The sequence below is a fragment of the Pimephales promelas genome, chromosome 23 (genome assembly GCF_988280905.1).
Source record: "Pimephales promelas chromosome 23, fPimPro1.hap1.1, whole genome shotgun sequence".
Taxonomy (NCBI): domain Eukaryota; kingdom Metazoa; phylum Chordata; class Actinopteri; order Cypriniformes; family Leuciscidae; genus Pimephales; species Pimephales promelas.
In genome coordinates this window covers 5,069,608-5,086,591 of record NC_142791.1, presented here as the reverse complement: position 1 = coordinate 5,086,591, position 16,984 = coordinate 5,069,608, and the positions used below count along the sequence as shown (strand labels likewise).

General features: G+C 38.1%; 1 protein-coding gene across 32 annotated transcripts in view; it reads left to right on the top strand.

Moving 5' to 3' along the window:
- dlg2 (discs large MAGUK scaffold protein 2) overlaps window positions 1-16,984 on the top strand; it is a 199,596-nt gene that overhangs the window by 127,918 nt on the left and 54,694 nt on the right. For 23 of the 32 annotated variants that reach the window (XM_089126013.1, XM_089126011.1, XM_089126012.1 and 20 more), the window contains 6 exons: window positions 4,950-5,000; window positions 7,051-7,175; window positions 12,402-12,571; window positions 13,738-13,874; window positions 14,200-14,344; window positions 14,535-14,700. In XM_089126013.1, the coding sequence (XP_088982139.1) occupies window positions 4,950-5,000; window positions 7,051-7,175; window positions 12,402-12,571; window positions 13,738-13,874; window positions 14,200-14,344; window positions 14,535-14,700 (794 nt within the window). The remainder of the gene's footprint in view (window positions 1-4,949; window positions 5,001-7,050; window positions 7,176-12,401; window positions 12,572-13,737; window positions 13,875-14,199; window positions 14,345-14,534; window positions 14,701-16,984) is intronic. The other 9 variants (XM_089126023.1, XM_039677576.2, XM_089126021.1 and 6 more) reach the window with 1 other exon arrangement.

The following is a 16,984-nucleotide window of genomic DNA, read 5'->3' as shown; positions in this document are numbered from 1 at the left end:
CTTTCTTTCTTCAGTCGAAAAGAAATTAAAGTTTTTGATGAAAACATTCCAGGATTTTTCTCCATATAATGGACTTCAATGGGAACCAAACGGTTCAAGGTCCAAAAGTGCAAACTGCTGTTCAAAGGGCTTTAAATGATTCCAGACGATGCATAAGGGTCTTATCAAGCGAAATAATCGCTCATTTAAAAAAAATATATATAAAGTTTACGCTTTATAAGCTATGTTCAAACTTGTTTATCAAAATGAACAAATCATTTCCTGAGTCAATTTGTTCATTTCGTTCATTGAATGAACCAAATGACACAAAAAAGATTCATTCATTTTGATAAACGAGTTCGAACAGGAGAGTCAAGAACGCGCATCACAGAACAGAGCAAGGCAACCATTTGAGCTTATAAAACTTAAACTTTAATATTTACTTTTTAAATGAGTGATCGTTTAGTTTGATAAGACCCTTATTCATCATCTGGAATCGTTTAAAGCCCTTTTAACAGTTTGCACTGAAAGTGTCTTTTGGACCTTGAACCGTTTGGTGCCCAGTAAAGTGATTTTTTGATTTCATCAAAAACCTTAATTTCTTTTCAACTGAAGAAAGAAAGACATGGACATCTTGGATGGCATGGGGGTGAGTAAATTATCAGCAAAAGTTTTTTTTAAAAGTGAACTACTCCTTTAAAGATTTTTCTTAGGAGTCATGAAAGCTGATTTTATCTGTTGATGCTTCTGAAAGATTTGGGAAAAAAGCAAGAGTTAGACCTTAGAGAAGATTAAATATTTAATTTGATACAAACAAAACATTGAGGAGGCTATGTTATAATGCTGGATGTCTTTCCGAAATCTTCTGGTTGTGAAAATTATAGGTGTTAGGCAGTGGCAAGCAACACGTTGAATTAAACATGAAATTTTGAAGAAGAAAAACTGAAATAGTATTTTCTTGTAAAACACACTCCAGTTATCCTTTTTTTATTTACAACTTCAATCTACAACAATGATTTCATGTGAAATCAACACTGAAAATTCAGCTTTGTATCTCAGCAATAAATTACATTTTTAAATATTAAAATAGAAAACGTGTTGAATTCTAATAATATTACTCATTTTATTACTGCTTTTGTGATTTAAATAAATACATCCATGGTGGTAAATACTCTTTTATTTAATACCAAAAATAATTATCTCATGTAAGTTATCTCACAATTTGCATGTATTATGTATTTTTTAAACTATTGCATTTGTATATTAGCAACATGTTAATGTTAAACTATTGAAAGATGAGTCTTTTGTGTATTCCATGATGGTTAGGATGCTGCCTTAGAAAGTACAGAAGACTATATAGGCAATAGACTGAAAGGCAGCTTGCTAACTTTGACACATGCGCTACAATTTAAATCTTAACCCGCTGTTGCCTAAAGTTTAAGACCTGGCGAGAAATCTGGTTAAGTACTGTTAACTATGAAGCCTCCACTGTGCTCTCTTTGTATCTGTAGTGGGAACAGAGCTCAGTTAGAATTAGCGCTAAAGATAATCAAGGGGGCGACAGGATTAATACAGCATTATTGAGAGCATGCCCAGTCTGTTAAATAACTTCTACCTACAGTAGCTTCAGCAAAATGTCCCCTTCTGCATACTTATAACAGCATCTTTGTGTCCATTAGCTGCCAGGAATAACAGTGGTTAGTTCATGTGCTAATTAGTCCACATGGCTGTGTATTGAGGAAACCGAGTCTCATGTCGCAGCCTGGGGGATATTTCGTGTTTAATCACCGCGATGGGCGTAAAAAACATGCCATCCCATCGGCCAAAACTCTAAAGGGAAAGCTTCTGCTTGCAAGTGCCCAGTTCCTGCATTATAGTCAAACAGTAGTCATGGAAACATGACCCGCTCTGTATCGTTTGGATGAACGCATTCAAGCGCGTCGCACATTCGCGGGTTTGTGTGTTGCCACATTTGCAGTGACTCACCAGTTTAATGTGAGCTTTAACGCCCCGGATGCTGCATCGTGAACTCCCCCTCTGCAGCTGCACTCACCCACGGTCCCCAGCGTCTCACATTCGCAACACCACGCGGCTCAGAATGCTAATGCCACTCAAAAGCCAGTAATTGGGTCATTTCTTCAGGGGGAAGATGGAAAGGCCATGTTTGTCTTGACCTAAAGAAACGTTCTCCAAATGAAGTGCGTATGATTATCAGTGTCTTAAGTCGGCTGATAAGGGGGTTTGTTCTGCCGTCTTATTGGCTTTTCACGCACATCTGTTAATTATCACATCCATCAATTATCTCTCTGATTGTGTTTGTAGCCATATTCAGCTCTGTGTGCTTTGAGAGCGATGGATGCAGGGTGTTCTGAAGAGCTCTCGCTGATGAAACTGTGGAGAAGCGACTCGGCTACCGCTGCTCTGATTAGTTAGCGTCAAACACAGGAACTTGCGTACACTGGTAATAAATGACATTCTGGCTCTGACAATAAACAAAATGACCACAGCGGATATAGGATTTTGACCAGTTTTAATGGTAAAGCCATTGGAGCTGTGGCGGATCATGTCATGTGTGATGTACTGTAGGTATTTGTCGTGGCTGGTGATGTTTTCTGCATCTGCATCCACTGACACAAATTTCTATATTACTTGGTTTCTTAGAGTAAACTCCTTGGGAATTTGACTCTATAGTGATGTTCACTCATATGAAATCACTCATCATTCTATTAGATGAATAATTTCTCATTGTAAAATTCTCATTGTAAAACAGATACTGTCTTTTGATGATAGAACAAAAACGCCTATTTTAGTACATGCCATCCAAAATTCATCCTGGTGCCAACTCTGGACCAGCTAACCAAATATGTTACCGCATCTTCCCGCATGACTGAAGAACGTCAGCCGGAATTCAACAAATGAATTCAATTGAGAAATGTCGTGGAGTGAGAGACTGCGTTCAGCTCTGTGCTCTTGACATCTGTTTGGTCCTCATGTTTAAGAGCAGGTGTAGTCTAGAGGCTTCCAACTGATGCTGCAAATGAAAGGTCATGTTGCTCTGAGGAGAGCAGTGAGACCGCATTAAGCTATGCCTCTCTCTCTCTTTCTCTCTGTTGAACAGCTGAGGTGGCTGAGGCATAAATGAGCTTGTTCACTGGGTTTTAATTAGCCATGAATGACTGTTTCTTTTTCTCCAGCTGTCTGAAATACTCCCCTCAGATTAAAAAAAAAGTAAAAATGTGAAACTTGGACACTCCAAGTGCCTCTAATAAGGCCAAAGCTGCTTTATTAGAGGCACTTCATTAAATGCCCTATACACAACTAGCTCTATTGACAGCACCTGTGTAATATTGTTATAGAATTCCTTACGCCCTGTTTAACGCTCACGGGTGAAAACGTAAAAATATTTTATCGGATGCGCCTTTCGTTTACACGGCGACGGCGTTTTTGGACGCCTCCAGAGTGGAAATCTTAAAAACGCTCCACCGCCGCATTCCCATGTAAACGGTAAAAACGCAAAAGTCTGCTTGACAGTGAAGGTTGTACGCAGGCGCGTGGACTTGGTGTTGTTTTAGTATGCACTCCTAGCCGCCTGGAGTGCATACTGCATTGAATTTCACACACTTTTGCGTCACCATTTGCACGCGGATTTCCCACACAAAACGCTGGTCTAAGGCCGGATTCACATATAGCGCCTAAAAACGGTTGGTTCTTGTCACATGACCTATTGTGTGCGTATGGTGCGCTTGCGGTATTCTGAAAAGTTTAGATGTTTTTATCTCGACGCGGCGTGGATGCGCATGGAAAAAATACCGCGCGCCTACATTTGAAATAACGAACTTGAGCGCGCAAAAGACGCGATATGTGAACCAGCCCTAAAAGCAGAATAAAAAGTGATGACGTAACACCACTTTTGCGTTTTCTCTTCAGAATCGTTTCCGTGTAAACATAGCCTAAGTTGTTAAAACATACACAAATTGGGTTTACAGTAAGGCATTATATAGATAAAGGTTTATGCATTTCTGCTCTAGTTATATTAAAGTTTTACTTTTTAACGGTAGTATATATTCATAATATAATAAATCATATATTATATAAAAAACATATTACAACAATATTAAGTCCAATTAAGCAAAATATAACACATTATAATAGTTATTAAGATTTCTATATGATATAATGTAATCTAATAGTAATTCAGTGTACATTGTCGATGCTTTTAAAACGGTTCATCTAAAATTGTCTTTCTTAAAATGGCATTTTACTGTCAAATGTGGAGCATGTTTGTTGTATGCTCGAATTATGAATGTGAGAACAGACATGCTGGTTTTCAAAAGCTCTTATTGTATCATGCGGCCATTGCTTTAGATTCACTTATTAAAGAATAATTAAGATGAACGTCTCCAATCGAGCACGAACATGACCCTCATTTGAAATTGTACTTGAAATTGGATTAGATGTCTTTCAGTGTGCGTTCAGTGTGAATTCGTCTCTAAAGGGCCGCTTGAGCCAGCACGTCTGCCTCAGAGGCATGGTCCCATTGTACGAGCAAGTAAATGATTATGGATTTTAGTGTCCGGACTCAGATTTAGACAATTACGGCCGACGCGGTGAGCTGAATATATATGAGGCTCCATATCTGCTGAAGATGTATGAAAGCCCCAGCCCTATTTCAGTCAAGGAGAATGAGATGAATGCTGATGTTTTTTAGAGTTTATTTGACTTGTCCTTTCAAGATAATGTATGTAGCATCACTTTTAGCAATCACAGCGGGTTTAATTTAGTCCTTTAGCTATCACATAATGTTTTGAACTGTTATGAACCTCTTTCCACATCATTTGCCTGCTGCAGTTTTCGGATGATATTGTGTCATCACAGTTAGATATTTAATGTGACGGTTAAATGATTACTGGCCTTTTTGAATTGCATTTGCAAACACATCTAATGGGATTTAATTTTTTTCCCTCCAATAGGTAAATGGGACAGAAATTGAATATGAATTTGAAGAGATTACATTAGAGCGGGTAAGTGTCTGTCTCTCTCTCACACATCCATAGATACAGGCTGTAACCGTAGGCACATATTAGGCACCTGTCATATTTTATGCTCGTGTGGATTCTTCCGCCTAGTAATCCAATCATTCACAGCTTGGCTTGCGAGCATGATCTTGAAACGTATAAACATAAAACATGACCAATCGAGTATGAGTTTAGCCTGTGATTAGTAATAACTGGGAGATTGTTTGATAGAATGATTATTTGTGTTTTAGTTTTGTCTAGTCATTTTGTGACCAAATTAACAACCTGTCAATTCTGTACTTTCTCTAAAACGTTTTATTATTATTATTTATTATGTAACTATTATTCCATAATAGTTTTAATTAATACTTTTGTTCAGGAAAGAATGCATTAAATTGATCGAATGACAGTAAGTACATAATGGTGCACATGATTTCTATTACAAATAAATGCTTGCTCCTTTTTAACATGTTATTCCATAAACAAAGAATTCCCCCAAAACAATATTAGGCAGCACAACTGTTTTTAACATTGATAATAATACGAAATTAGAGAAGCCACAGAATTAAAAAAAAAAAAAGTATGTGTGACTTTTTATTTCACAAATTAAAAAAAATAAAAATTATTATTTTAATAATAAAATAATAATTTAATAATATTTTATTAAATTATTATTTTAATAATAAAATAATAATTCAATAATATTTTATGTGAGGTATGAACTCACCATTGTGAGAAAAAAAGTCAGAATTGCAAGTTTATATCTCGCAAATATTTTAGTTAATTATGTAAATAATTAGTTACATTTTTTTTCATATGATATATTAGTTGTATAATTAGTTAATAATTAGTTGATTAGTGTAATGGATATATTTTTTATGAATTAATATATTCTAATAATTATTATAACTAATACTTTTGTACATTAAAGTAATTTCCTTAAGTATAATTATTATTTTATATTTATTATAATCTATATTTGCATTTTTAAACACATGATAAATTAAATTTAACTACAAATTAGATGCTGACTTACTCTTTAACCATGAATATATGTAGTTATTAAAATTTCTCAAAATTATGTATTTATTTATTTATTTATTTATTTATTTATTTATTTATTTATTTCTAACCTAATATATTACACATACATATTTATAAATGCATTGTTGTTCATTAGCAATGCCTTTGTAATGCATTACAAGCTCCATAGAAAGTAATACTGAAGATTGAATTCACTGTATGTGCTTTATTTACAAGTGAAAGCCTGGGGTGCACAGTGGAGGCAGTGTGAGAGAAAGAGAGAGTGAATTAGACGGCTGCAGATGACACACTGGCAGCTGCAATCGGATCCACATGACTAGACACAGAGCGCGGACAATAGCAAAGGGTCAACTAGACCAGAGGGAACACAGATTTGTCCGACCCTGGACCCGTGAGGCGGAGAGTGTGTGTTCGAGGCTCTCTGCAGACTCAACTGAGATTACATGTCGGAAAATTGGATGCAAACTTAAGCGAGAACTCTGCTGGAAGGGCCTGATCTTTTATTGTCACTTATCTCTTTCTCTCACTCACATATCCTAGTATTGCCTTTTCGTATTTACCGTGACATTACATTTGCTATTCTATAAAGCAGATCCAAAATAGCCAGGGAAGATCCCAGCAAAGATTAATTCTCCTCACAATCCACTTTGAAGCTTAAAAGCCTGTGTTAACCTGAGGCAGCGCCCTGGAGAGTTCCATCATAAACACGTCATTTCAAAATATTAGCCTGTTAGTCTATTTATGTCTCGGAGATGTTAAAAGCGGCTCTAGCCCACGGTTGCGACAGGTTTTGATTTGTGAGTTTGCGCTGCTCAGAGGCAATTGCCGTGCCAAACTGTAAACACTGATGAGTCATGGGCAGCAAAGTGCACCTCTTACAAAAATAACGTTACGCATCTCTCTTTCTGTTCAGTCTGTTTTGGTTCTGTTATTCAGGCTCTTTTCACTGAAGCAAAACACTAATACAGGGCCTTTACATTTTTCATATTCCTGTGTGTGTGTGTCTCCTCAGGGAAACTCAGGGTTGGGGTTTAGTATAGCGGGTGGAACAGATAACCCTCACATCGGCGATGATCCCGGGATCTTCATCACGAAGATCATCCCTGGGGGAGCGGCGGCTGAGGACGGCAGACTCAGGTGGGTCTGCGTTTCGGAACACATATTTAATGCTTAATGTTAATATAAAATCAAAATTGTCACTACAGTTTCTGCAGGTCTTACACAAATGAAGACCTTAAAAATGTCTTAATTCTGGCATGAAATGTTGCCTGCATTGCAAAAAATAAATAAATATCGCCTCAGTATTTTTGCCCGGTTTTCCAATACAAATATCTAAACATCTTTAAATCTAGATGCATTTACTTAAGATGCAAATGTAAAAAAAAAAAAAAGTTTATGACTAAAACAATAACATATTTCTGTCAATGACTTATGAAAACTTGATATTAAGTTTATTTTTTGAGCCCACTAGTAGATATTTGTTCTTATTTTAACCATAAACTCACTTCTTCTTTTTGATCCAATGCTTTTCTCCCTAGATATTTATGTTTAAAGAATACTTTGACAATATGAGTTATCTTCCATTTACTGTATTCCTTAAACTTTCTTTACTTGGTCTTAAAAAGGTCTTTAAAAAGTCTTCAATGTACTGTCAAATAACCTGCTGAAACCCTGTAAACGTTCTCTTTATACAAACTCAAATTAAAGGTACAATATGTAAGAATTTTGTAGTAAAAAATCCAAAAATCACTTGCACAGTATTAGATGAAGAAGAAGGAGATATATTTCCTCCAGTTGTGAACTTACAATATCCCAAAAGTCTCCAAAGATTTTTTATTTCAGAGAAATTCCAATTGTAATTGAGTGGCCGTCCCAAAAAAAAAAAAAAAGTCTCCTGTCAGTGATGCAATATCCGCGCTATCCTCGGTTATACTACCATAGCCATGACGTAACCATGGTAACAGACGTGGACAACTGCGTAGTGTGTAACGTTTAGCGGCACGCAGTTCTTGTTACTTTTTAAACATAGACCATGGCAAGCAGACTTTGGGACAAACAAGGAGAACTAAAATGAGGATCAATATCAACGTGGCGTTTTAGAGCTCCACGCCCGCGACTAACTTGGACTTGACAGAGCTTACGAGTCACGACTTGATAGCTTTATTAGAGAGGTGAGCAAATGTACATAAAACAACGCAATGTTATATAACATTAGCTCAACATGATGAAATGTTAGAATATGGTCAGTATGTTATTCTAATGTTGATCTAGCTCACTGCTAGTTTCGTATAGCAAACAAACTAACATGTAGTATAACGTTATAACTTTCAACACACATTTAAATGCCGTTTAATGTGATAGTGTAACGTTAGACTAAGTGAAGCAGCGCTGCGTTTCCTCACAAGTTTAATTCGTCTTCTAAACTGACCTATGTGAGGAATCCAGCACTTGCGGTTAGTTCAGGAGAATTAAATGTCCTTATTCCTTTATATCCGCGGGACTCGTGTGTGATATCTGTCTCTTTAGCAATCGCGACCTGCTTCATACCACTGTAATGTTAAAAAAACATGAATGTTTGCACACTTATCCATAAACATCCATCAGTTTCACTGCAACTCCCATCATTCAGCTCATCACTGCGTCATCAACCTAACGCCTTTGGTATTGTTGGAAACTGCGCCCTCTTGTGGTGAAAGAAAAAACCTACATATTGTGCCTTTAATATTCATGAAACCTTTCCATTGCATAAAAGGTTCTTTATAGTGGAAAAAGTTTCTTTAGATTATTATCATAATTGTTTTTTTAAGACCTGAACACTGAAAGGTTCTTTAGGGGAACATGAATTGATTCTTCTATTGTATTGCCTTGGAAAACCCCGTTTTGGAATCTTTATTTCTAGTGTATGCAATTCAAACAGGATTAAATGTTCAGAAGTGGACAGTTTGATGGTAAATTGAACATTTTTAATGTATTGATGGATTGTCAGAGGAAATAAAACTGTTTCTTACTAAGATGACGATAAATTCAGTAGATCACTAAGCAATTTTCTTTTTCGAGACATAATGATCTCACTTATTGCTCTGGCTTCGTAGAGCAATCTCTTTCTCTATTCCTTCCTCGCTCTCTTTCCTTCCCCTCTCTTTCCCTCTTCCGGCTGTAAATGATTGAACCCGGGTTGTTCATCACAGTCCTAATGTCTCTCTGGAGAGCTCAAGTACCTGAAGTTTTCTGCTGACTGCCACACACTCTGACCGCGAGGTACTTTAAAAAATTTACCATCTGCAAAGGTCTGAGGTGAATTGTGTGGATATAACGAATAGACCTGACCAAATCACTCTCGAAAAATGTCAGTCTTCTACAGGGTGAAAACAAACAAGTATGCTTTATACATGTCATATAAAATAAATAAAAAATGTATCTTTTCCTGAATTTATGAGCGTTGCTTTTTAAATGAACATGATATTTTAATGAAAACCATTCAGGAAAGAAAAGTTGTAAATAAGTCAAATTAAATAAAAGGGATAATTCAGCCAAAACAATTAAAGTTGTGTCATTATTTACTGCATGACTTTGAGGAACAAGATATTTTTTTTAGAAGTGCCTTTTTTTTTTGTCTATTCAATGGAAATCAATATGCAACACTATCAACATTCTTTAAAAAGAATTATGTGTTCCACAAAGACAAAAGTGATGCAGGTTTGTAACAACATGAGAGTAAATGATGACAGAATTTTCATTTTTTTTTTTTTTTTTTGGGTGAGGGTGAGACACTCCCTTTAAATGGAGAGCCTATCCTGCTTCTCATAGTTTTATACTGACAAAAAGCCCTTGTTATCTCAGGAAAAACAGAACCTCAACAATATCTCAACCCTTGCTCATATTTTTCAAAAGTCTTAGTTGAATTTGAATATATATATATATACACTCACCGGCCACTTTATTAGGTACACCTGTCCAACTGCTCGTTAACACTTAATTACTAAGCAGCCAATCACATGGCGGCAACTCAGTGCATTTAGGCATGTAGACATGGTCAAGACAATCTCCTGCAGTTCAAACCGAGCATCAGTATGGGGAAGAAAGGTGATTTGAGTGACTTTGAACGTGGCATGATTGTTGGTGCCAGAAGGGCTGGTCTGAGTATTTCAGAAACTGCTAATCTACTGGGATTTTCACGCACAACCATCTCTAGGGTTTACAGAGAATGGTCCGAAAAAGAAAAAACATCCAGTGAGCGGCAGTTCTGTGGGCGGAAATGCCTTGTTGATGCCAGAGGTCAGAGGAGAATGGCCAGACTGGTTCGAGCTGATAGAAGGGCAACAGTGACTCAAATAACCACCCGTTATAACCAAGGTTGGCAGAAGAGCATCTCTGAACGCACAGTACGTCGAACTTTGAGGCAGATGGGCTACAGCAGCAGAAGACCACACCGGGTGCCACTCCTTTCAGCTAAGAACAGGAAACTGAGGCTACAATTTGCACAAGCTCATCGAAATTGGACAATAGAAGATTGGAAAAACGTTGCCTGGTCTGATGAGTCTCGATTTCTGCTGCGACATTCGGATGGTAGGGTCAGAATCTGTCGTCTACAACATGAAAGCATGGATCCATCCTGCCTTGTATCAACGGTTCAGGCTGGTGGTGGTGGTGTCATGGTGTGGGGAATATTTTCTTGGCACTCTTTGGGCCCCTTGGTACCAATTGAGCATCGTTGCAATGCCACAGCCTACCTGAGCTATTGTTGCTGACCATGTCCATCCCTTTATGACCACAATGTACCCAACTTCTGATGGCTACTTTCAGCAGGATAATGCGCCATGTCATAAAGCTGGAATCATCTCAGACTGGTTTCTTGAACATGACAATGAGTTCGCTGTACTCAAATGGCCTCCACATTCACCAGATCTCAATCCAATAGAGCATCTTTGGGATGTGGTGGAACAGGAGATTTGCATCATGGATGTGCAGCCGACAAATCTGCGGCAACTGTGTGATGCCATCATGTCAATATGGACCAAACTCCCTGAGGAATGCTTCCAGCACCTTGTTGAATCTGTGCCACGAAGAATTGAGGCAGTTCTGAAGGCAAAAGGGGGTCCAACCCGTTACTAGCATGGGGTACCTAATAAAGTGGCCGGTGAGTGTATATATATATATATATATATATATATTCTTTTTTTTTTTTTTTTTATCAAATTCTGCAGAGCAATTTCTGCATTCATTTTACATTTTACAATAGTTTAATTGATATTGGTGAGCTGAGGAGTTTCTATTCCTTGCTGGATTTGTTTGAGATTGATGTAAGGGCCGATCCGGAGTTGGTTTAGAGGGTTGTTTTATTAGAGGGAAGCGTAATTAGATTGTGCTGGATAGATAGCAGACCTTCTTGTGTTTTGTATGCATGTGTGTGTGGCGCCCTGAACAGCAGCTGCATGTGACAGCCCCTTCTGAGCCTTTCAGCCTGCTCTGCTCCATGACTTGGCTGTTTTCTTTTATCGTCCGTCTCTCAGTCAGGTCTGTCAGGGCTTTGAGCATCACCAATCCTTCTCTTGCTGCTTCTCACCTGGCAAGTTGCGGCACTTCAGCGTTCTATATTCTGCAAACGTCTTTCCATTCCCCTTTCCCGTCCACCGCATATGCTGCATTCTCTCTTTTAAAAGAGTAAGACACTTTGAACGTTCACCAACAAGCTGTGATAGATTTATGGTGAGTTGGAGGTGAACGCCATTTAGAGAAGCAATTACATTGTGTAAGGGTTTTTTTTTTTTTGGAAGCTGCCCTTGTTTGACTTTGGGAGTGTTGGAAGCTGAACAGGCTCCAGATAAATCATTCAGGCTTTAAAGATGTGTGGAGCAAAGACACAGGAAGCTGTTTCAAAGATGATAGATTGGATGTAGCACACATATGATCAGGCTTTATAGAGTTGGACAGGGATCAGTGACAGGGAAAAAAACACATTAAAACTACAAACTGTTGATGTTCAACAAAATATAGATGCTTAGTTAGAATTTATCCTTTTGATGTTTGACAAGTATTTTATTGCATATTACATTTCACAATTTTATTGTTTTTTCTGGGGGTTTTTATCATTTATAATTGAGCTGTGAAACATTTTTCAGCTGTATAGTGAGTCTGTTGCATATATAAATATATATATTTAGCATACACATATGTTTGTGTTCATGGTTTAGTTTCAGTGTGTGTTCTTGTGTTTGCTGGGTCTCAGCTGCTCTATGTGAGCATGCCCCAGGAGGCGGCTGTCCTTGGACCAGAGGCGGCCATGATCTGGAACTCTCTGCAGGAGGCTCACCACACACAGAGGACTCCAGAAAACTCACTTCTTGCTTTTATTTGTCTCCACAGAGTGAATGACTGTATTTTGCGTGTGAACGAATCAGATGTCTCCGAGGTGTCTCACAGTAAGGCAGTGGAGGCTCTGAAAGCGGCCGGATCGATCGTGAGGCTCTATGTGCGCAGGAGGAGACCAATGCTGGAGACCGTCACCGAAATCAAACTCATAAAAGGACCAAAAGGTTTCAAATTTACCTTCAAAATGACCTTACATTAGGGATGTGTCACAATTGTCGGCTGCTCTACGAAAAAAATACCATTTACTATTTTACTATACAATACTATTTTAGGATTGTTTATTCGTAGGCTCATCTGGATATATCCATCCAATCTGAAAAGTGTTTTCCTGTAGTATATTTTATAACGTCCTATAATGGTAACCTAATGCTGGTAGATTGGCACCTGTTGAATTTCCTTTTGTTGAAACAAAACACACAAGCACACACGCAACTTCTACGGAAGACTGTATTCTCGTACTCTCGAAATATTTCGACTTTAATCTCAAAATGCTAGATTTTAAAAAAAATTTTACGTTGCAGTTCAGGGCTAACTTTAAGTCATAAAGTTAACGGGATATATTAAAATTTAAGTTCGGCGGGCATGTATTATGATGCTATGCGAGGCAGAGAGTGCCTCTTTGTTTTATGTTTGTTTTGACAATAAAAATGGCTTTCTTTTCCTCAACTCGTAATATTTTAAAACAACACTCTGAGGCAATAAATACTACATTAAGGCAATTCTAAGATGTTGTGTGTACTTAAACCCTGTCAATCCAAATTAGAGTGTAACCCTCAGGCTGAATAATGCAAGGACACTAGGCCAAAAGTGTGTCTGCATGTTCAGCAATTAGAATATAAAGCATACAAAATGTTTATTATAAACTAGCGAAAAGATCCATAATCTGCCCTACCTAAATTTACAACCAGAAGCCGCTACTGGTTGCTGGGGTTTTACTGCTGTTATGAAAGAAAATAGGCTATTACTCATGTACACATCTAAGATGCGAAAACAAATGGAAAACAAATCATGATTTGAAAGTTATCAAAGAGTTATCACGTCCTCTGTGTTGGTTGTTGTTTGGGTGGAGCAATAAACAGAACTATATCCTGAGAAAGACACTGCTTTGATGCATTATTCAGAGTGCATGGAGGAAGGCGCATCTTACACAAATTTGGAGAAAGAGCTTCAGGCACCATAGACACTCTGAATCCAAAACACCATTAATACACATTGTACAACACTTGTTTTCTCCTCTAGGAAACTAAGGAACTAGATTGTTGTTTAAGGAAAGTTTATACTTTTTGCTCTGAGAGAGTTTTGAGTACAGTCCTTTCTTAAAATCCCATAGGGCTCGGCTTCAGTATCGCAGGTGGTGTGGGAAACCAGCACATCCCCGGTGATAACAGCATTTATGTCACTAAAATAATTGATGGGGGCGCTGCGCAGAAAGACGGACGGTTACAAGTTGGAGACAGACTGCTTATGGTAGGTATTTTATTTGTTTAAATTTCAATTAAAACATTTATTTGTATAGCTTAGTTGTATTTAGATAGCAGCCCTCAGAGATTACATTCCTGAAGTTTCGCTCTAGTGTCAGTGTCAAACTCCATTGCTTTTAATCCAGGTTTTTTTTCCTGTTAAACTCTTTAAGACTGAGTTTGATTTAATTAGCAAGATCAGTGCTCTGTGTAATCCACTGGGCAGGACACATTTGGCAGCGCTGATTCGCCATTGACCACTAGAGCGTAACTGTTTACGTAACTCTGGATTGTCCTCTTAACACTTCCTGCTTGTTTTCTCTTTCGCCCAGGTGAATAACTACACTCTGGAAGAGGTGACCCATGAAGAAGCAGTGGCCATATTGAAGAACACGTCAGATGTAGTATACCTGAAGGTTGGGAAACCCACTAGTGTCTATCTCTCAGACCCCTATGGGCCGCCTGATATCACACACTGTGAGTTATTCTTACCACATTTCACACTTCATTATGTAATACATGTGCTTAATGATTTAGAATTTTTCAAAGTAGTTTATTTTTTACTAATTCGAGCTATCGATTTATTGGTTTTTATATTGATTGGCATTGTGGTGAACCAATTTATACTATAATATACTCTTTCTCTCTCACTTATGTGTATCTTCAGCATTCTCACCCGCAATGGAAAATCATATCTCTTCCCCCGGTAATAACGGCACTCTGGAATATAAGTCCAGTCTTCCGCCCATCTCCCCCGGCCGATATTCCCCCCTGCCCAAGCACTTGCTGGGGGAAGAGGACATTAACAGGTTGGATGGTTTTTCCTTCCTACGGTAATTCCCTCCCTCTCTACCAGATGCCACTGCCCACAGGTAGACTGTGTAGCCCCCCCCTTCCCCCATGTGTCCTGTGGAAAATCCGAAAGACAATCAAGCAGCGTCATCACACCTAGTGATGGGATTGTTTTGGGATTTACTGTCCCATCCTTACTCCCTCCCATCTTGTTAGTTCTGTACTGTTTTATGTTCCTGGATTTTTTTTTTGTGGTCCATATTTGTTGTGATTGTACACAATGACTTAGGCTCTATCTACATTTTTGTACTATGTTATGACATGTTCACCATACTGCATGATTTGTAAGCGAACGTGTACATCACATAATCAGCTCAATATGTATAGCTTTTCTGATGTAGTAAACTTGCTCAGTAGTTCGCCTGGTACAGCGATGCAATAGGCTGCGCGCACAAGCGTAGTGGCGAACTTCCGCTATTGGCATATCAGTTTCCGGTTTTTGACTGTTCAATGCATTTTATTTCTATTTATTTTGTTATGGCTATCAGTTAGGTTTAGCGTTTGTGGTTGGTGGCATGTTAGTTTTAAACATAAAAAGAGCTTTAACCTTTTAGTGGCATTTCATTTCTGAACTGCTGCAATGCGTACAACAAACAACGTTATAAAAGGTTGCCAGATTCACGGTCATCTGTTTCAGATCAAACTGAATTTTTAGCCCCATTAACATTTAATTTTGGAAATTACGTGAATCGCGCAAGAAGCAATGCAATATCATTTGGCAAAAATGATGGAACAGCCACATTTTTCAAATGATCCTGGGTTTGTACAGAGTATCAATGAGACTTAAGAGTGGCTTATTTTTATTTGAGTCAATAAGAAACCACCTAAAACACTCTAGCAATCATATACAAAACCTTAGCAACTATACATGGCGCATGATTTTATTACCAAATAAAAGCATAATGAATATAATGTTTCGAACTGAAATCTGTGATGATGTCGACAGCATGAGCTTCTTTTTGTGTGCTGGCTTGCTTTTAAGGGTGTTTTGGGAGACATATGTTCAGGACAGCAGGGCTGGGAATGTGTTTGGTTCATTGCAATGCAACCTGAACCTCAGAGTGATGTGAATACTGAGCATCATCCCTGGAGCTTTCTGTTGAAGAAAACTAAAGCGCACATTCAGAACTGAATCTGTGGACTATCGAAGTCCCAAAGAACTTTGAATTCAGAATAGCAAAAATAGTCCGACAGACTTCAGTTTTGATTATCTTGTCATGCCCTCTTTCTGCCGGCTGGCTTCTTGATGTGTTCATGGGCCCTGTGGTTGTTTTGGGCCTCTGAGGCTTTTGATGGCAGTTCTAATGGAATTCTGGGATTCTGGTTTAGCTACAATACATCTGTGAGGCAACAGCCCCAAATGCTGTCAAGCAACCATCTCTAGACATGAGGTTTTTGATGAAAACATTCCAGGATTTTTCTCCATATAATGGACTTCAATGGGAACCAAACGGTTCAAGGTCCAAAAGACAGTTTCAATGCAAACTGTTCAAAGGGCTTTAAACGATTTCAGACGATGAATAAGGGTCTTATCAAGCGAAACGATCGCTCATTTAAAAAAAAAAAAATTGATTAAAATAACAAAGTTTACGCTTTATAAGCTCAAATGGTTGCCTTGCTCTGTTCAACAGGAGAGTCGCGAACGCGCATCACAGAACAGAGCAAGACGAGCACTTGAGCTTATAAAACTTTTAAATGAGCGATCGTTTCGCTTGATAAGACCCTTATTCATCGTCTGAAATCGTTTAAAGCCCTTTGAACAGTTTGCAGTTTGCACTGAAACTGTCTTTTGGACCATGAACAGTTTGGTTCCCATTGAAGTCCATTATATGGAGAAAATCCTGGAATGTTTTCATCAAAAACCTTAATTTCTTTTCAACTGAAGAAAGAATGACATGGACATCTTGGATGACATGGGGTTGAGTAAATTATCAGCAAAAGTTTTTTTTTTCTAAAAGTGAACTACTCCTTTAAAGCCTTGTTCACCATAATAATGTAGAACATGTTCACCATAATAAGCTTCATCTAGTCTGAAAGTCATTACTAAATAAATACCCTGCCACTACAATATCTCAAATATGTTTTACTTTTAACGGACGGGGTTGTTAATGTCTCCCACTGTGGAACACAGTTGATGTAACCCTGCTGTGAAAAATTCCCAGTTTGTCCATGAATGCTAAACGTGCATGCAAACATGCGTGCCTAACAAAGAGTGTGACCTTTCTTTGAGGTGAGTGAGATTAAACCCCCCCTCTTTGCCGGGGG